The 21,767-nt window shown below is 42.6% G+C and overlaps 1 protein-coding gene across 6 annotated transcripts in view; it reads left to right on the top strand.

Moving 5' to 3' along the window:
* The first annotated feature begins 9,697 nt into the window (after nucleotides 1-9,697).
* The window catches only part of GUCY1A2 (guanylate cyclase 1 soluble subunit alpha 2), a 153,420-nt gene continuing 141,350 nt past the window's right edge, over nucleotides 9,698-21,767 (top strand). For all 6 annotated transcript variants that reach the window (XM_064718252.1, XM_064718259.1, XM_064718281.1 and 3 more), the window contains exon 1: nucleotides 9,698-9,989. In XM_064718252.1, the coding sequence (XP_064574322.1) occupies nucleotides 9,735-9,989 (255 nt within the window). In that variant the 5' untranslated portion in view covers nucleotides 9,698-9,734. The remainder of the gene's footprint in view (nucleotides 9,990-21,767) is intronic.

The raw sequence follows: 21,767 nt of genomic DNA on the forward strand, positions 1-21,767 counted from the left end.
CAAACTTCATAAATTCCAGTCCTCTAAAATAATAAAGCTCTATTATTTGTGTTGTCTTTGATGCAGAGTCATACACACACATTATGCACATTGCTCTCTCATCAACAGTAAAGGAACCCAAAGTATTTCAGAAGAAGAAATTAAGAATACAAATGTTGCAGCCCTTTATAACCTCTCTTTAAAGTTAAAGAAAATTAAGGACGAGTTGCAAAGTTGCTTGAAGTTTACAGTGAACTCATTTCTGTTCCAGAGTTTGCTAGCAAAATTAATTTTACATTGCTACGTTTTTTAATGTGGAATTATTGACAGATACTCAGCTTCTGGTTAGGCTCATAGAAGATAATGGGTTGTCAACAGGAAATAGAGATTTCCTTGGAGTGGCTTCTTGTTTCATGGAAAGCCAGAACTGGAATCTTTGAATAAAATTTGAAGAGGAAAAGAGAAGTTGACTCAAGATTTACAAGTTTAAATTGGTGGAACTTTTTCTTTGATAAAGTATAGATGAGTACTTTACCTATCCGTTTCTAATTTGTCCTTTGCAACATCAAACCTGCCTCTCTGCCTGTCTCTCACACTTATATTTCTGATCTACCAGAGATGAGGCTTTGCTCAGTACAGACCTTTCACACTATTTAAAATCCAATTACCCTGAAAATCCTTCTCTTCCCAGCTATGTCTCAAGTGTGGAGGTTATGATGAAATTGCTCTGCTTGATTGTAACAGGTGCACTTACCTTACTAATAAGAGTTTTTGCTTGTGTTTTATATATCTTTACACTTACACAAGTCTGCTTGAACCAAAATGTTACTGTTTTTAATATTTAATGAGCTGTATTTTTTAATATAAATAACAGTGAACAGAATAGGACAGGAGAAGATGGGAAGGAAGACGAGAACAAATAATTTTGAAACATAAAATATTTAAGAATTACTGGCAGCTGTGGAGAAGGGGTAAGCTACCACAGACAGTAGCACTGTGCTTTCTGTTTCTTCTTCTCAGACTTGCTCAAAGAAGTTGTTTAGTTAGGAACTTACTGTTGTACTATTCTTCAAATTCTTGGTTTTCATACCAGTCAGAATAATTCCGTGCTTCTTTTTCATGTCTCTATAATTTTTTGAATCTGACTCTTTCATTTTCAAATCTTGTCTGCATTAAGTAATTTTAATGCTTTTGTAGCAAGTAAAAATTAAATTTAAAAATTAATTTTTAATTAATTAAAATTATCTTAAAATTCATTTCTAAAAAATTTAAAATTCTGCTATATGATGAATTGAATGGGCTAACACTCTAATGCTGTGCACTTCCTCTGAGTTTTCACCTGCAAGGAGTTCAAGATGCTTCTTAAAATCCAGGGAAGTGTTTGGCATTTGAGGTAGTATGGATGTTTTAATGTTAAGCTGCTTCTTTCTGCTGCAGAGCATTTGCTTTGTGTTGCCTTTGTGCCCAACCAACAAAACAATTGCTCTTTAACTTTTTTGACACCTTATTCATGTTGAGTCATGTGAAGCATTAAACTGTTGTCAGGGGATGGAAAAGATGACACTTGAAGATAAAACATGAGGGCATGAGGGAAAAACCATGACATCAATTTGAGATTGTACAGCAGGAGTACATTTTACTTCATGGTAAAAAACAGGACAAGATACTTTGCAGAAACTTGGTATTGTGCACAGATTAGTACTAAAAATAGTTTGAACCAACTGCATTAGCACTTTCACCTCTCTGGAATCAAATTCTCATTGCTTTGCAGAAGCATCTGGAGTTTAGCTTTAGCTGAATCTTATTATTGAAGAATAAAGGGAAAAACTGATTGTATAGAAAACCATAGCAGTGACCTGAACTACAGCACTCTCTTTACAAACCAGGCACTTGGCTGCACCACTGCAGAGAGAGCTAAGATTTTTTTGTCTTTTTTAGAAGAAATATTCCAAAAATATGGTTTACTTATTGGTCTTACTAGCAAAATGTTACATTCTTTCAGGATTTTAATGGTACTTTTCTGTAAAAATAATTTCATATTTATCTATCCACAGAGAAAAGGTTTTTTCAACATTACTCTACTAGCAGCAAATGTTGGTAGATACAATTTATTTCTGCACTGCTACAAGCAGCCAAATTCCCATTATGTCAGTATGTGCCTTGCTTGTGGATTTGTTTTTCCTGTAAAAGATTTTGAGATTGATTCACCCAGAGCTGTATTCAAAGAAGTCTTGAGGATTTCTACAAGGTGCTGACCACCTCAGCCTATATCAGCAGGGATGAAAACTATAGGATTTGGCCTACACTGCTCTCAACTCCCCACTGAAACCATTCTTTGTTTGAGCTTATTTACATCACGTATTTGCTTTGTAATTGTTTGCAAGTAATTTTGAGAAGTTTTGAATGAAACACGCTGCAAAAGTGAAACATTCATGTTACGCCAAGCACATTGCAACTCCCCCCACCCCCTGCCCCTTCCCAAGGAGTGTGATCCCCTCAAAGTAGCCTACCTTTTTTTGACCGTTTCTTGCATAAAATATGTTGATATGAAAGAGAGCTTGAGAGTCCACTAAGAGTCTTCCATAGAGAAAAAGATTAGTCTTTCTTTCCTATATTTTCCATCTTTTGTTTCTTCATCTCCTTCCACTCCCCCTGAACAGAACATTTATAAAGATTCCAAATCAGATTGTGAAGCAGAAATTATACACACACACACACATTTATGTTTCTAGTTATGTCACCATTACAAAACACATTTATTTAAAAACTCCTAGTGCAGAACTTCCCTATTAGTATTCACACTAATCTCTGCATAGAAACATTCCTCTGGGGACTGACTGTCTGTTTTGCAAAGAGCACAAAAACTTGTTGAATCTGAGCAGCAGAGGCACTCATATCTGAAAATTGTGTTCCTTTACTAAAACTAATTTGACACGAAAATACTTTATTTTTGCCTGTAGCCTTGTTTTAAGGAGCCAAGTGAAAGTGAAGAATGAGGTTAAATGATCAATTAAGTTTCAAGTGCTAAAAATTTAGTCACCATATTTTGCAATGCTTTCAAATATTTCTCTAGAATATTAGGAATGTTTTAACACAAGTATCCACAGCAGGTTAGACAGCTGAACATTAGAAGGGAAAGGGATCTGAACACTATTAAGTACATAAAAGTGCTATGCACTACTAGGCAGAGACAGACTGAAGTTCATGTTGAAGGTACACGTGATGAAAGACGCTGGGACAGCCATTGTAAGCAGCCATACACATTACATTTCACTGCTTGAAGAAGTTGCTTTCACAACAAGATCCTTTGCCACCTCTTGGAGAAATATAGTAGATTTTATTACAGTAGATTTTATCGGGATGCTCAGTAGGATCTTTCATTTGGTCAGCATTTTGGCTGACTCACTGTTTGTGAATAATATCCTGTAGGTAGACTTGGTAGATAATTTTTCATTTACTCAGACACTATCTTAATGGTTTATTATCATCTACATCTACAAGCATGTTCTTTCTCTCCCTCTCCTGTTGCTGAAACTATATAAAAGTAATACCTCTCTATTCCTTTTTGGCCTTCATGGAAGCAAGTCTTTGGGATAAATAAAAGAATTCAAAGAAGTTTCCAAGAGAAAATCTTCCCAGTCCTTATATAACAGAAAGCTTCACTTTCCAACAAGTCTGGGTAAAATATAGTGGGATTTCCTGTCATTAAGATAAAATTGAAAAAGGTAATCTAATCAGACAAGATGTCAGTGTGAATTAATCTTAAGACCAGTTAGTAAGGTGGTATTGCCACATAGGTGGCAATAATTTACATTTTGGAACTTTTAAAAAGGAAAATATCTGGTGGAAAGTGTCAGTTTGAGAAGTAACAAGTGCGTGCAGTGTTTGTGGCGAGAACCAGCTTGCCCAGAGAAGAGAAAAGGAGCTGCAGTATGACACTCTGGGCTTGGACTCCTCTGGTCCTGCTCCCAGCCAGGTCCTGCTGAGCTGCTGCAGAAAGCCTCCTTACACCTCCTCACACCAGCTCTGCTGCAGGCTCGTCCCTTCCCAGATGCTGTGCAGCACTGCTGGCCCACAAAACTGCGCAGGTTCAAACCTAGTCAAACCTGGTCAGTACTTTGTGATTACGCTGATCAAGAAAACGCTGATCAAGAAAAGTTTACCTCACCAAGTGCTGAATTCAGAACATCTGCCTTTCTGTGCAATGGAATGGAAATAGGAGATTCTGAGTTCTGAGCTACAGTTTTTATTTTGCAGTTTGTAAGTTTTTAGGTCTGAATGTTTAGCCAGCTGAGTGTTCATTCTAAACAATTAGTTACAATTTTATGCCATCACTTCTCCCTGAGATTTGCAATCTCAGTTTGACCTACTAATCTGGGTCAAAGCACTGCTATTTGTGCTATTTGGACATTCTTATTTTTCTCACTCCATCAGGCATTTCCTTCACCTTTTTTTTTTTTGGTATGTGAAATATTGATGATGTCAATATACCTTAGCTCTTTTCACAGCCCTGACATCTATTTTTGGTCCTATTTTGGCAAGTCAGTATAGTGAAATCCCTAAATTTACAAATGGATCTGATGCTGTCCATTCATGTTTCCAGCCAATTGATCCTGAATAAAGTTGTCTTGAAGTTGGATTAGGCAACAAGGAATTCCTGATTCTGCTATTGATCTGCTAGGTGATGTGACTCTTGTGGTATGTCACCAGTGCTTTGGTTGCTTTTCTCATCCACAAGAAAGAAGTCCTAATAGTGTGCTGAGGGTCACAGATTAAAGATATTTTATGAGCATTAGGACACTGATTCTTCTGCTTTCATTACACAATATGTCATCTTGCAGTGTAAAACAGATTCATTACTGCTTCAGTAACATGCTGGACTCTAACATAATCTGATGACTAGAACAACAACGTAGACCAATGTGAATTTGCTGCACTTTGCACATAAACTATATTTCTGAGTAGTTGAAATATAGAATTGATTTGTTCTTCAAGCCAGCTGTAATTCAACAGATCATTAATGACGAATGGCAGAACGCCCCAGCCATCCTTCCAGGCACTACTCCAGATGGAAGTCATTGGATAAAGAACAGGAAGGTTTGGCAGAAAGTGAAAGAAGAATAAATTCGCTGCACATCATTCATTTTGCCCGACTGCAATAAAGTAACTGTAACACAATGTTGTCACAGGATAACAGTCTCCTGCTGCTTCAGAAATGCTTTGCAAAACAGGTGTTTACTTTCTCTGTGGGGACACATTGATCCCATGACAACAATCTTTTCTATTAAAGGAAAATTAAGTACTTATAGGTTCAGCAGTACTATAAAAAATATTATTATAAAAAGCCGATTTCACCTATTATTATAATGTAATAGGTGAAATGATATGAACTATATATATGATATATGTGATATGTGCAACTAATAGAGGGATTAGTTAAAATACTTTCTTTTAGCAGCTTTACAGCCAACATTTTCTCAACAAAGGCAGATAGGACAATGCAATGCACTATGATGGAGTTGTTTTTGTTATTTTAATCTTCCAAGGCTGTGTGAGCTGTAGAAAAACAGCATTTGTGAATAAAAATAATATCAAAACTCCAGCATATGTCTGATGAGAAATGCATAGTTAATAGCAAATAAATAAAAAATCATGAATAATTAACAATAAACTAACACACTCTAAATAATGGAAATTAAAGACCATGTATTTTCTGTCAGGACTGAAGTCAATTTTGTGAATTTTGCTCATTAGCACTAAGACAAAAATGTGAAAATAGATACAAAATAAGAAAAAATTTGTGATTTTAATAATCTTTTCCTTAGAATCACAGAGACGCAGAATCATTTATGTTGGGACAGACCTCTAAGATCATTAAGTCTGACCTTTGACTGATCATAACCTTGTCAACTAAACCCCAGCACTATTCCATCACCTCCAATCCAATACTTAACCCCCTTTCTGTGGAAAACCAATCTTCCTGATGTCCAGCCTGGATCTCTCCTGGCACAACTTGAGGCAGTTTCCTCCTGTCCTGTCACTTGTTACCTGGCAGAAAAGGCCGACCCCACCTGGCTGCACCCTCCTGTCAGGCAGCTGCAGAGAGTGCTGAGGTCCCCCTGAGCCTCCTTTTCTCCAGGCTGAGCACCCCCAGCTCCCTCAGCTGCCCCTCACAGCACTTGTGCTCCAGACCCGTCCCCAGCTCCGCTGCCCTTCCCTGGACACGCTCCAGCCCCTCAATGTCTCTCTGGCACTGAGGGGCCCAGAACTGAGCACAGGATTGGAGCTGTGGCCTCAGCAGTGCTGGGTACAGGGGGATGGTCACTACCCTGCTCCTGCTGGCCACACCTGGCTGGGCCAGGCCAGGATGCCATCGGCCTTCTGGGCCACCTGGGCACACTCTGGATCATGTTCAGCCAGCTGTCTAATGAGAGGAGTAATTATGCATTAGAAATTGTAAAAGAATTAAAAGTAGTAAAATTTTTTTCCGAAGTGTCTGTAATGTGAGACACATACATCACACTCTGTTGTAGTATGAGAGAAAAGTTGCATTGGCATTCTTTTAGTGAACCTTATTCATTTTACAGACATTCTGCTATTCACCCAATAATGTGCCAGCTACAGGTTGGGGCTGATGAGACATGTATAAAAGAAGAATATTTGTTCTCTTATATGCTGTAAATGTCTATGTCTATGGGCTCTCAAAGGCATTTGACTGCCAGATGAAGCAACCCCTGTGGTATTTAGCTTTTGCCAAGGCTGCGTCTGGATCAAGAAAAATGAAATGAGAATAATTAACTGGGGACTGAATGACTTGTTTGCTCACCAGACTCACCTCTGGGATCTGCATCATCTTGAATCTTCTGCTGTCTATTTCTATTTAGCTAGAGACAACTTATGATGGTATTTGGTATTTTTCCAGCTGGTTGCTCTATTCAGCTCTGTGCACTTCATATCATGAATCCCAAACAGAGTTGCAGTATGCACACTACTGATATCTTTAGTAACTGTATTGGGCAGGTATGAGGCTTAATTTCACAAGCTTTAAAGGTTGTATCTAATCAGACTAGCCAACATGGTCTGGGTTTACTCAAAGGTCTGCTTCATCTGAAGAAAAATATACTTGAAGAACCTAATGGCATTTTTTTTGCTGAGTTGTGAACTTCACTATCTAGACATTGAAGGAAAATGTCCTTCATGTTCTTCAAAAGAGTTGGTTTGGTACAAGTACATTTGGTTATGATGTCCTGACCTCAGGAATAGTCACTGAGGCAGAGAATTTTCTTTTCCACTTCAGGATCACTATATTATAGACATAATAGGAATATGGCCATGAGGAGCATTAGGAAAGTAATTTTTAAAGCTGCAAAGGTAACTCAAGCACTGTCAAATGCTACCAATAAGTTGCATGGGGAAGTGCTCCTTTAAACTTCAAGAAAAAAAGAAAACTGAAGACCTAAAAGGCGTAATTTTTGTCATGTTGAAACCCTCTTCCTTAGTGCTGAATAAAATGCAAAATGCCTCCAAGCAAGTTGCTTACCCTACAGCTGAAGTGCTGCACATGGAACCAGTTGACACTTTGGTATTTTTGCAGTTTAGAACTTATAAATATGTATTTGCATTTTCTGTGCTAAACCATGTGGCTCTTACACAGTTGTCACTGTCACTGCATCAGCCAGGAAACCAGTGGTATTTTACTTCACTGAGGACTGTATGAAATGGTCTGTGAGAAGGAAGTAAATTTAATGGAAACTGGAGCATGTGAAGGATGTTAACATCTTAACACAGAGCACCCTGTGCTAAGGGTGATGCTTAGCACCAAAGAGCACCTTTCAGACCCCTTAGTTCCTGAGTCCCTGCAATGGTGGGAGCTTGGCCTGCAGGCCAGCAAGGGCTTGTGCAGCTGATCTCAAAGAATCTGTGAAAAGGAAACACAGAGAAGGACAACAGATCTGAAGATTCATGTGTGAATTACTTGAATGCGAAGTCATGCCTGATTCATGTCCTAGGGCTGCTGAGGGAATCACCAGGACTGCAAAAAAAAAAAAAGTCTGTGCATCCCAAGTGTAACATTTCCCATGGAAACAGAAGGTACTATGGAACACTCTGGCTTTACAGGACATCCTTTCAAGCCACAGGCTTCAATCATCAGACTCCATATCTATTTCTATTAAAAAAAAGAAAAAGAAAAGACACTATGGGAGTCAAGGGAAACAAGAATGACACACTGAAAGCAATGTCCTGGTTGTTGTGCTCCAGTTAAAAGCAGCATGTTCAGGCATATACCTGTGCCCCCTCTGAGAACAGACATCGGCTTGTGCTGCCTGGGGCCATGCTCAAAAGCTCCTTCACACCTGTGGAAATCTCCCTCGTTTCTTCAGTAAGTCCTTGTTTAGGCTGCATTCAGACATTTAAAAGGATAAGGTTGTAAAACATGTCATAGTACAGTGAAAAGGTAGAGTAAAAACTCCCTTAAAATAATTTCCTTTTAAAATAAGGGTTTTTTTGAACAAAGGGAAAATAATGACAAGCTGTCTTCATTGATGGTAGGACGAACCACTTCAGCTGAGATCACATTTCCTTGGAGCATTTTTGCTGAGGAGAACTACACGAGGTTATCACTATTGTAAAGAATCTCAAAAGGTGTCTTTAAACTGATAGCATGGGTTGGGAAAGTTGGGAAGAAGACACCTTGTGTGCCATACGGGATCGAAGCTCCTCTGCTTCGGTCATCTCTCTTAGCCCAACGCTTTCTCCCATTGCCAGGGCTGTAGCGTGGGAATGAATTTAGTTTTTTTGCAGTTTTGGACACAACCTACAGTGCTAAAGGGAGGAGTGCTTGCACAAAGACGACAGCTTTTTATTCTGAAAGCTGATGGCCGGCATCCTGTCTCCTCAGTTTTTAAAATGATTTATTTTTTAAGCTTCAGCTTCCCTATTGTAATTTCAAAAGTTCGCAGGCGGGGAGGGCGGGCAGGGAGCGCGCACCGGCTTTCCCGGCCGCTGGAGCTGCCAGGGAGCTGTCCAGCACCGCGGCGGGACTGGAGGCGGCGGCAGCGGGGCGGCAGCCACGGGAGGGCCCCGGGATCGTCCCCATTCTCCGCGCTGGCACCGCCGCTCCCCGCGGAGCCGTGCGCGGGTACCGGGCCACCTCCCCGCTTTCCCCAGCCCAGCTCCAGAGCTCCAAAGCGCAGAGAGGAGCGCCTTGCCGCCCTCCCGGCACCGGCAGCGGCTGCGCGCCGGCCCTGCCCTCAGCCCTGCCCTCGACCCGCCCCGCCGGGGGCATCTCCGCGGCGCGGGGCAGCGGGGAGCGGGGCCGAGCGCGACAGGCGGCGAGCGGGGCGGGGGAGGCGGGAGGAGGTGGAGGAGGAGGAGGAGGGGGAAAGGGCTCCAAACAACACGTGATCCCCGCGGAGCAGCGAGGGAGCCGGGGGAGGGGAGAGCGGGGCGGGCGGCCGAGGCAGAGGAGGGCAGCAGCCACCGCGGTCGCCGCCGCCACCGCTTTAAAGGCTCCCGGCGCGGCGCGGCACCCGCGCTCCCGGCCCGGCGCGGAGAGCCGCGGAGCGGGGCAGCGCCGCGGTCTGCGCCGGCCCCGGCGCGGCGGCTCCGCCGCTGCCTCCCGCCCGCCCAGGGGCACCCGCGGCCATGCGAGGCGGCCGCCCCCGCGCCCGCCCGGCTCGGCGCTGCCCGCCGCGGCTGCCCGCCGCCCCGCGTTGAGCCCGCCGCCGCCCCGCGCCCGGCCCGCCCGCGGCACCATGTCCCGCCGCAAGATCTCGTCAGAGTCCTTCAGCTCGCTGGGCTCGGACTGCCCGGAGACGAGCCCCGAGGAGGAGGGCGAGTGTCCCCTGTCCCGCCTCTGCTGGAACGGCAGCCGCAGCCCCCCCGGCCCCGCTGACATCCCCTTCGCCGCCGCCGCCGCGGCCAGCGCCGGGGCGCGCCGCGCTCCGCGCCGCCGGCGGGTCAACCTGGACTCGCTGGGCGAGAGCATCCGCCGGCTGACGGCCCCCGCGGTGAGTGAGTGAATGAGTGCCCCGTGCCCGGTCCCCGCCCCCGCCCGCGCCCGGCACTGCCCCGGGGCTCGGGTCCCTGTCGGGAGAGAGGCGGCGGAGCCCGCGCCCCCCTCCCGGGTGGTCCCGCCGGGTCGCTGGAGCCCACTGGAGCGCGCTGGAACCCGCTGCCTCTCCGTGCCCGCTCCGGCTGCCGGCTGCCAGCCACGCAGACCTGCGGGAGTGCAGCTCCCGGCAGCCCGGTGCTGGAAGTCGGGTCGGGAGTCACGCTTAGGCGCAGCTGCCGCTTGGGCTGGGTTTAGCGTTTCTGCCGAGTCCCTCTCTGAATGAAAATAGAGTAATAAAGTGCTTATCACTGGTACTAGCGACCGGTTTTTTTCTTATTTTTTTATTATATAAAAAGTTATATCTGTATGATGCATGGCGTGCACATTGTTCCTGAATAGTGAGGGGATGTGAACTTCTTACATTTGTAGGGCTTCTCTGTACTGAACAGGGTAAAACAAAACAAAGTTCCGGCTATGTGTTCGGAAATATTTCAGCAACAGATTTCCCTGTGCCTCCTGGATGCACACACATTACTGACAGGTCAGTTTCTTTAAAGCTGACTGAAATCCACGACTTAATGATTGCCTAGATAGCTGCACCTGTAGTTGAGAGTCAGGGACTCATTGTCTGTACGCTGTTAACATCAGGAGCGAATTCAGGTAGAGCCTGTAACATATGCTAGTATAATTTTGTAAGACTGAAATCAGTGTGTCAGGAGTTCTCGTAGATTAGCGTAAAAAAGAAGGTTTTTCTCCAGCCTTTTTGCTATGATTGCGCTATGCTCCTGTACATACGTCTGTGATCACTGCTGAAATTTCCTCCTGAAATTTCAGCTGCAACTGAATATTTGTTTGGGCTCTGAGATAGTTTAATGTATTAAAACATGAAACATAAATGGCAACAAGTAGTCGTAATGTGCAGGGCAGCTGTATCTGCTTTTGTGGCATCAGATCATCTTTTTTCATATTACTAGGCAGCTCTGGAAATTCCTTATGAGTCTCATCACCATCAGCTCTCAGTTTGCATTGGTTTTAATATACTCTTTTCTGTTTGGAGTTCAAGTGCTGGACAGGAGTAGACAGGGTGTTTAATGGGAGAAGTTTTAGTGCATTAAACAGCTAATAGTCATCCAGCTGCAGTTAAGACTTTCCTTTCCCATTGATTTTTTTTTTCCCTCTCCACTGGGAATCTGGTCTTGTAATGCTGATATTAATAGATGATATTTCAGGTGACCTGTCTTGTTTTAGTATATTAAAAAAAGAGAGGAGCTATTTAATTTAATAGCAATGCAATGGTATAATTAGAGCATATGTTACCCCAAATATTTGAAGTATTCAGAAGTAGTTCAGCGCAGCATTTTGAGATAACCTTAGTATTTGTTTTCTAAGCTTTGACTGTTATTTCCTGTGTTATGTTGCTATAAGAGACAATTACAGTTTTACATATAAGTTGTTGAATTTGTTTTCAAAATAAACACATTCCTTTAATTAAGACATTAATAAAACTCTGATAGATCCAAGTCCTCTTTCTTCCCTGCTCGCAGAGAAATTTTGTTTAAGAATGCAAAAATTTCATCTAACATGGTTTTGATGTCCCAAGCAGCAGCATTCGTGGTTTCCATGGGAGGTAATTATAGCAACCCTTGTTGCTAAAAAATAGGTTATTTAAGAATTTTAATGTTATATACATTACTTAAAATTTCCCTTTTTATCTTGGCATCCTAACTACAGCTTCATTCCCATCTTACTCATTTTGGCATAAATTAATGTCATTAAGTCAAAGAAGTCTTCTTGTCCTAGTCTTGGTTTAGGGAAAGAACCAAGTCCCCTGCCTTTTTATTTCTCACCCAGAGAAACCACTGTTCAGATGCTTTGTTATTTTGGTGCTTTCTTACTGAGCTGTGTAGTACTGAATATATGCCTTCATGCAACAAGTCAAGTTGCCATATGTCTAACACTTTGGATCGGATTATTTTTTCACATCTACTGATATAAATCAGGAATAACTTTTATTGGAAGTAAAAAAACCCCACTTTGATTTAATAGGATTCATTTATGTTGTTTGTTAAATTAGAAGGCAAGTCTGAAGGGAGCACTGGCAGATGTTCTTTCTAAATAAAAAGCTCTAATACTTTTTTGTAGATGCAGACAGATCTTCATTCCATTCTGCTATAGATAGGGGTCTTTGATAAGTATATAAACATATCTGTGTGCATACAGATGTTTATATCTAGCCTGCAAGGTTTAATGTTGTCTCTTCAGACGTGAATGCAGCAGTTCTTTGTCCTCATTCCAACTTTCAAAGTTGAAGGATGCTACAGGTTCCTGATGTTTATACTTAGCTGTAGATTTTTGTGCTTTCCTTCAGCAGTGACTAGGATTGAATACTCAGTGAAACATTGTTTTGTGTTTTCACTGAAGAAAAATTCGGTGTGTGTGTATTTAATATTACTGTACCATGCAGAGAGTTCTAAGTAGTAGCAGGAGCTACTGAGAGCTGCTCTGGGGATGTGGAGAGCATTGAACAGAATAGGAAGGAACATCCAAGGGGAAAAAGAGCTTTGGGCACCCAAGGGGGGTGTCTGTAGGGCAGAGCAGCAAGAAGGCTTCATGCTGGGAGTGGTTGTGCAAAAATGTGTATGAAATGTTTCTTCTGTGCAATTAATTCATGAGTTAGTACAGCTGTACTATCAATTGTACGAGATTATGTACAAAGAAATGCAGTAATGAGATATTCAAGATATATTACACTAAAATACAGTGAAAACAAGTTACTGCATTTTTTTATCACTTGTATTCTTGGTCTCAATTTTAGCTGAGTATGACTTTGCACAAACATTACTTTTTGTGGAACTGTGGAAAAATATCAAAAAGTGAGCCTTACTGTGTTGCAGCATTGAATCTACCCCATTCCCCTTGCTCCCAGACAACAGCTTCTAGCATTTTCCAACAGGCACGATATTCCACCTTTTCTCTTATATTGTCTATTGGAGATTTTTTTTCCTGCAGTAGTTACACTAGAGGATGTAGGGACCTGATCCCTCTTTCGGCATGGGTTCATTTTATGTTCCTGTGGGTTTGTAAACTTTCCTGACATGCCTGGATGGGTGAAGGATTGCTACTGTTTGTCTGGAATGTGCTCACTGCAAGCCCCCTCTTTTCTGAGCCCCAGAACTAGAAGGATGATAGGGCTCACGTCCCACCAAAAGAGCTCTGTATTTTGGGGAAAGTGTGTGGTGAGACGTCCATCTACATCCCACCGCTGGCATTTGTGAGTAAGCTGTGCTGGGGAAGCAGGGTGCACAGGCAGGGAGGCAGAGCAGCAACAATGCAAGGAGAGGCAGCTCTTTTGTCTCAGCTTCACTCAGCAAACTAACTGTGCATGTGCTGAACATCTCACCAAGCTGCTGCCCTGCTGCCTCCCCCAGTACCAGTTTGCTGTGTAGCCAAGTGCCCTGGCATCAGAAGGGTGGAGGCAAGGCTTCTGTGGGGCCGGGGAGCTGTGCTCAGCACCTGGGTGTGACGATGATGGCTGGTGGGACCAAACTTTGCTGCCCAGTGCAATAAACCCCAGGCTGTGCACACAGCTCTTGTGGCTCCGTTGGCTCACGAGGTCCTGGCAGCAGTGCTCCCTGCAGATTGCCCCATGACCGTCCCTGCCCTCTCACAGCCTTTGATCCCTGTGATGTTCCCACAGCGCTGAGTAATTGTGAAGGCAGCTCCTATCCGTTCTAACATGTTCCTAAATCATGTTCCTGACAGAATACAGATGTCCCTCTGTCCTCCTTCATCTGAACCGCTGTCTAATGGTCTTTGGTTATGCACTCTGATCAGAGAAATCCGGAGCCAGATCCAGCTGCTCCCAAAACAAACAGCTGCCCTTGTCACCAGGCTGGGTTCATTTTATTGGAGATAAATAATAAAATGTTGGGAACTTAATAGGGACATTGATTTATTGACCATGTTTTAAAGAAGTAACTTGGTAATTATATGCACATCACAAGCAAATTTAATGATACATTCTCCTTTTGATTCCAGCTTTGTTATTGAATTCCGTTTTAAAGGATGGATTTTACACCCACAAAGACATACATTTTGATTAATTATAAGTAGAGAACATGATGCTATATGATATTCATTATTAAAAAAAATTTTTCTTCCCTTAGAAGCTCTACTATAGGAGAACAGTATCCTGGCACCAGTTGACATAGCTTGAGTCTTTAAAAGTGCAGTTTAGTATGTGGCTGAATTCTAGTTCCTTGCAGCAATTTTACTTTTGCTCCAGTTTTATTTTGACTTGTATCCAATACCAGGCTGAAAATAGAATCTAAATCAGAAAAACATAATTTGTCACTGATTTGAAAAGTCAAATATTCTGCTCCCATCTAAGAGGCATAGGCTGTCCCTAAAGGAGCTGAGAGTGACTGGGTGTGCATTCAGAGGAATCTGTGTACCCCTGAGCACTGCACTGATCTTTCTGAAACACAAATTACAGCACAACACAGCATTAAACTGACTAAAGCATTTGATTTTATTTTCTGAAAGGCCAATGTAACGCATTGCTTGCAAAACTGTTAAGTGAAAATCACTTCTGTTATACTTTTCTGTTCACTTAGAATTATTTCTGCTATTCTTTAAATGCCCAGTTCAAAACACATTAATGTAAGAACCCTATTTTTTTTTTTCTGTGTTATTTAGGAAGCTACTACTGGCTGCCGCCAAATAGTTTGAATTTAAGAACTGGCTTTCTGAATGCAGCCCTTTCCCTGCCAGTGGAAGAAAAGTGAATGTAAAAGCAGTCATTTATGTTGGTGTGTAGGCTATGACTTATGTCACAGAACTACTGTAACTTCAGATTGCTTAATTGCAAGTGAATCCTCCAGTGAGCGGAGGTGGGGTTTTGGCAGAGAAGTTGCATTGTAGCAGCTTATATCAAACGTGGCTCCATCATAAACCTCTACCACTTAGTGTCCATGAGTACTACTCCTTTTACTTGCTTTTTACTTCTACCCCCTTAACAAGCTGCTGCCACTAGTAGGAGAGGTAGCAAATTGATTTTTGCATAAGATTTTGGAAAAAAATTTGCACAAGTATTCTGAGCTCCCTATCACTTAGATTAACACGTTGTGTTTAGCTAAGCTCTGCTGTTGTAGAAATGACCTCTGCCTGTCTTTCTGAATGAAATAAGGTAATGTCAAATGATACCCATATCAGTGCTGTGATGATCTTATTCACTTAGTAGCCCAGGCTGGATGAGCTTCTTACATGAGTAACATCCTTCTCAAGAATGTGGGTGTGAAGTATGAAAATGGTGAAGAGAGGCACATTCTATGGGAAATTTTTAATTTCTCATTTCAGCAGGCAAACAGAATGATTTTTTGGAAAGTATAATAAAACCAGACTTTTGCTGAGTATCTTTTAACTCAACATAGACAAAAGTCAGTTATACAGAAGGTCACACAAGCAGTCTGTAGTCAGTCAATCTGTTATTTCATCATCAGCCTGAAATGGAGCTGTGATGTCTTAAACAGGAACATTCAGGAAAATATCATCAATATGAGCATCACAGTGGGTTTTAGTTGTTTTTCTTGTTCAGCAGTTTAACATGTGATGCCAAGAAAATTTAGCTTCAGCAAATAAAATACTGAAAAAATCATCTGGCCAAGGGCCTGCAGCATTGTATTGACCTTGATGAAATTTTATTGAGTGTGAGTTTAAGTATTAGACATGTAATGCTTAGACCAGTCATGGTAATATTGGCTTTCTTAATATTTGTGCTGTTCCAGGCTGAATCTTAACTTCCCTTCAGTGCTTGGAGAAAATGTGTCTCGGAAGCAGTCACAGGTTGCAGACAAGTTTGCTGCCTGGAAGCAGTGAGCATATCCCTGCTGGGGAATAGGCTTTGCCCACGGGCAGATCAGACCTGCTGGCTGGCAGAGCAGAGCATGGCCAGCACTACTGGTGATCCCACAAAACTAATCTAAATTGCTTTGCCCTTCTCTGCCTCTCCCCTGGCCAGAGTGTGCAGGTGCAAATAGAGGAAGGTGTAAGGGAAAAGAGAATGTCACGATCATTAATAAATTCCCGTACAAAAGCAGTGAGCCCTCATGGCTGCATCACAATGAGCATGAATGTCCTTCATTTGAAACTGTTTGAGCAGAGCCATTTACCACCTCACAGCAGTTGGCTGTGCTCTGATAAAATGCAAAATGTTAATACAGAGGAAAGCCTTCTCTTGCTTTCTACCTCTTGTGCTAATGTTAAAGGCTGCTAGGAAGTGCTCTGAGTAAAAGAAGTTATTCTGTCTTGTATCCAGATTTTTCTGTATGTGTCGCTTTGCGAGCTCTCAAACGAAGTTTCAGAATGAAGATTAAAAACATCTGGGGTTTGTCCATAGGTTTCAAAGAGATAAATACCTATGCAGAGCTGCATATGAAATTAGGTCCAGTTACGCTGGGGAAATTGGTTCTTCTTCTATCTCAGCAGAAAAAAAATCCTTTAAAAGGACCAACCTATAAGGCTTTTCATTTCCTATCAGTCTGCTGGAGTGGCACTGATGATTTTATGTAGTAGAGATCAGTTGCATTAAAAGATGAACAGGTAGCATTAGCAATAGATCATCTGTTATAATCTTACTGAGCACGTTCTCTCTGCAGCACAGAACAGTTTTTCTGTCCATTTCAGGCTGAAATTCAGAGATTAACAAAGTGATTGCAGCTGGTGTTATAGTGGATAGTACCCTGAGATATTTATCCTTCACTGTCAAGGAGTTAGGCTAGATGATCTAATAGGCAATTTCCATCCCTAATATCTGTGGTTCTTCTAGCTGAAAGGCAGCTGGGATGCAGAACTTACAATTTCTAGTCATTATTTAGCTCTGCTTTATTTCTTCACAGTGTTTGCATTGTTGCCATGAAATAGTATTGGGCAAAATTCTTAATCTCAATGCTGGTTATTAAATTAAGGCAATTCTCTGATGTGCACCAGCATTTCTCTGTGAAGAGGACCCCAGTTTGTATGAACTGAGGAGCAGAAATGTCTCAGGTTTGCTTGCCAGTCGCGCTGAGCTCGGGCGCTGCCCCCTCGCATGGTCCGGTCTGGATCATCCTGAGCTGTTGCAGGCAGCTTGTTTGCCTCCAGCTGTCACTCACCCTGCCCTGGATCCCCAGACAGTCCCCTCCTGGGGATTATGCATCTTCCTCTCTTGATACTGAATCTGCCGCTAGTCATGGAGGTCTGCAAGCAGGGGGTGCTTTTATCTGGAATTGGGAACCTGGTCTTCATGAAGAAGATATATTTTTTAGCTGAAATAGAAGCAGTTAAAAAAATAGGTGCAACTTAAAATGTTCAGAATCTAGAGAGCTGACCTTTTTTTTTTTTCCTGGTTATATTATCAAAAACACTATTAAACCCTTAAATATTATTTCTTTTTTTAAAATTTCAGATGATTGCTTATGTTGTGAAACTGTTTCTCCATTTCTGATTTCTGTTCCCTATCATTCCATTCTTCAGCTATTGGAATGGGACAGGGAGAGTGCTGGCTGTGCAGGACCTGCTAGGGAGTTTTCTTCCTTTCTGCATCATCAGAACATTGCTGGATGCCAAAGGAGCCTTCCTTTTATTTTTCAGTTCTGCTTTTCCCTAGCTGCAGCAATTTCAGTGCTTATCTCTCCACTCCTGGCACTTGGGAGTGTTGATAAATGTTTGTCTTCAACTGGAGCCTTGATTCTTTGTTTACAACCTCTTTAATTCAATATTTTGCAGACCAGAAGGACAGGGAGGGAACAGTTTTTCACTGCTTACATGATCATGGGGTAAATATTAAAAATACGCAGACTGAAAATGACTGTTTTGCCATTTATCTTCTTTCGGATGGGCCAGATGCACACCTGCTCGTGTGTGCTTAGAGATCTGCAGTCACCTAAGCACAAAGGCCTGACTAAAATTGGTTTTGAAATATGAAAAAGGAAATGTTTTTCATTAATGAATGATCACCAGCAGTGAATCTGGTGACTAAAATCATACACATCTGCTGAGTTTATGATTGAACACTTGAAATTTGAAGCATTTAAAACTTTCAGTGTCACAGTGCTGATCTGGCGGAAGTACACAGGCTCTCCTGCATGCAGGGGTGCAGATTCCTCTGGGAAGGACTTTGCAACTCCCCAGGGCACAACACTGTGGGAGGGCCCCCTGACCCAATGGACATACTTGAAGAAATTCTGATAGAAGCAAAGTGATTTCTAGCAGAGCCTGTTATGCTCTTCAGTGCTTCAGTTTCCATGTTTAAAATTTTAAGCACTCAGGTTTTAACAGCATGACTGCTGAAGCCTTTGTGAAGCTCAGCTAGGAGCCACTTAGCTTTTCTGAGGAAAAAATATTTGAAACTTTGTTAGGGCTAAGGAGGAACTGTCTGTGTACCTGGCTGCTCTCTTGGCAGTGTTCTGTACAGCCCCTTTCTTCCCTAATTCCATCTGGGTGTCTTAGGATGCAAAAGGAATGTCATGGAGAATTTGAAACTGCATTTATGTAAATTGAGACTGAATCATCTGGGATACTGTGTGCAGTTCTGTCACCTCAGTGTGGGGTTTGTCTGTCCTTACCTAAACATTTTAAGATGTCGAAGTCTGTAGCAATCAATCAATGTCTCTTCTAGACAAAAGAAAGAAATGGGTATTTATAAAGACTGAGTCCTCAGGCACGTATTAGATGCCAACCAGAGGATTAAATGAATCACTGTGGGTGCCTGCAGTTGGGCAGATGAGCCCTACCGTTTATTTCCAAAGGTGTTGCAATCAAATGAAAGACATTTCAGAGGCAACAGAAAATGGCTAGAGAATAGGCTGAAATCTCTGTATTCTGAGAAGATTGGAAAGTTTATGTTTGATTGCCTTAGGAAATACATTTGTAAGAAGGGATGCGGTAAGAAGGGATTCAGTTGAAGGGGAAATTTTTTCCCCTTTGCCTTGAAAACTGAGGCAATGATGCTGCAGGAAAAGAAAACTGAACTCAAAAAAAAGAAAAAATGCCCCACAGTTTAAACTAGAATCCTTTCTGCAAGAGAAGTTGTCTGACTTTAAAAACCAGGAATATTTCAAGTTCATGTAGACAAATGTCTTCATAAAGATTTTCTCCAGTTAGTTATAGAAGGAGTTTTTGAGGAACTATTACTCCTCTATCTTCAGGACTTGAACAAGTTTTGCACTACTGGGGAGCAGGATGAGATCCAGCAGGAAGGGCACATTTCTCTAGGAGTGCATCTTGTAACCAATGGTGGCCGGCAGAGTGACAGTAGCTGTTGTGGCAGGGCTGCCACCGCTGGCCTTGCAGCCTGGTGGTGCCAAAGGCCAGGCACTGTGGTCAGGGAGCAGTGAGGTGCCAGGGGGAAAGAGCTGTTGTAGATAATGAGGGAGGATGGACAGATCTTTCCAGAGGCCCTGCAGAGCCAAGAACCTGAGCTCCATGTTGAAAGGAAGGAGAGAAAAATAGAGATAAGCTTTGAGAGTCAAGGGTGGAAACTTTCAAGATGGCGAGGGCTGGAGGTTGGTTACTGCTGACAGCATAACTAAGGCCCCTGTTCCACCTGTGATTCATCAGGTACAGAGAAGGTAAAGTGCCCTGTGAAGAGGTGGGAGAGATGACCTCCCTCCCTTCAGATGGGCCAGCAGATCCAGCAGAGCCTCAACCCTTAGAAGGTTCCAGAAGAGGAGGGTGAGGTAGGTATCAGAAGCTCTCTCCTGAGGAGACAGAAGCCATTGTGTGCCAGCCTGCTGTGCTGTCACAGGAGGTTTGCTGCTTGCCAAGAGCTCACACATGAGCCTTGCAAAGAGGCTGCCAGAGCTTGTTTGTCTCCTGGACTATGAGCACCGCTGCTGCTCATCCATGTGGGCACCCATGATGCAGCCAGGGAAGACCTCGAGGAGTCAGGAGTGACCACACAGCTCTGAGTGCAGGGGTGAAAGGTGCAGGTGCCCAGCTGGGGTCTCCTCAGTCCTGCTGGTGGAGGGGAGAAGGCTCTGGCTGGTGCAGGCACATCTAGCAGGCAGTGATGGTGGTGTTGTTAGCCAAGCTGTGATCTCCAGGGACATGGGGGATGCTCTGAGGAGCAAGGACTGCTGAGCAAGAATCTGACAAAGTGAGCTGAGGTCATCTCTAATTGGCTGCACAACCTTGTGAAGGCGGCTTTAAATTATGCTTATTGGGGAAAGGGGTTCATTCTCTGAAGAAAAGGGTGAGCAGAAAGATGCAGTCTACAGCTAAACTGAGCAGAGTATGTAGGGAAGATGGAGCCAGGCTTTCCTTGGCGGTACAGAATGGAGGAAGGATGAGAGGCAAAAAAGATGGGAGTTTAAAATCAGAATTATGGACAGAAATGAGATGTCATGAGGGTGTTCAGACACTGGCACAGGTTTCCCAGAGAGGTTGTGAGATCGCCATCCTTGGAGAAGCTCAAAACTTGTCTGAAGAATGACCTGAGCAACCAGTTTTAACTCAAATTACTTTGAGGAGGATGATGGTCTAGGAGACCTCCAGACGTTCTTTCAAACCTATATGACTCATTGATTCAGTAATTTTTTACAAATTATTCTGACACATTAGGGTTAGCCATGGCCTGATATCTGAATTCAGAGTTATTTTAGCGAAGTCCTCTATTCTTTGCCACGCAAGAGATCAATCTGAGTATCTCCAGTGTTTCCTTATACCTTACATGTCATCGTACCATATGGAGCTTGGATATGATCTGGTATGGCAATCCTTGGATTAATTTACAGTTAGGAATAACAAGAATTTGTTTTGCTTTGATTTGTCCTTAGGCACATGAACAGATGTGACTACTCCTCTTGTGATGCATACAAATATTAGTTAATCATCATAATCAAAAGGAATTGTTGACATATAATTGTTTAGGTAATTGTCCCTGGCTTATATTTACATTAAATCCTATAATTTTAAGTAGCTATGAAACTTTACAATATCTTCAGTAAATTACTGGTACTGAACACCTAAATGGCATAACAGTGGAGGAGGTGGATGGTTAAAGGCTGTCTTTTACCTCCTTGAGTGATGGAACTCTGTTTCTCGGAGAGGTCATGTGTGCTATGCTGCTGGGAGAAGGTTTAGCTATTTTGCCTCCATCCATTCTTGTTACTGAATTAAAAAAAAAGAAAAAGAAAAGAGGTGGAGATGTTTTCCTGCTCATTCTCTGTCTCATGAGCAAGGCATTATCAGTAGTGGAAGAAGCAGTGCCCCAAACTGCCCTTGTAGGCAAACAGGTGTCATATCTCTTCTCACTGTTTTGTTTAGACATGGCCCTGGTTACAGAATTACATTTGTAGCAAAATGACATTCACCAGTGATGAAATACAGCAAACTGAGATGGTGAGCATAGTGACACTCTAACGATGCACAGCAACATGCCATCATAATTCTTGTCTGAGATGAAGAAAGACTTTGTGACTCCTTGGATCGGTTTCCATTCTGGCTCTGAGCGCATTGCATCGAGCTCTGTTTATGACCCATGTTTTAATAGTAAATCCTGGTTTTGTCTGTATTAAATTTCTAAGATTCGATAGGAGTTACTGGTGAAAAGTGATGAGTTCATGAGGTCGTTTAGGATTGTCTGACAACAGCTAGGAAACTGATTTAGCTTTCAGGAGAGAGAGTTAACATGGGATTTTTTTTTTTTCCATTCAGCACTGCAGGAGAAGAGGCGTTTACCATTGAAATAAGTTCA

The sequence above is a fragment of the Zonotrichia leucophrys genome, chromosome 1 (genome assembly GCF_028769735.1).
Source record: "Zonotrichia leucophrys gambelii isolate GWCS_2022_RI chromosome 1, RI_Zleu_2.0, whole genome shotgun sequence".
NCBI classification, from domain to species: domain Eukaryota; kingdom Metazoa; phylum Chordata; class Aves; order Passeriformes; family Passerellidae; genus Zonotrichia; species Zonotrichia leucophrys.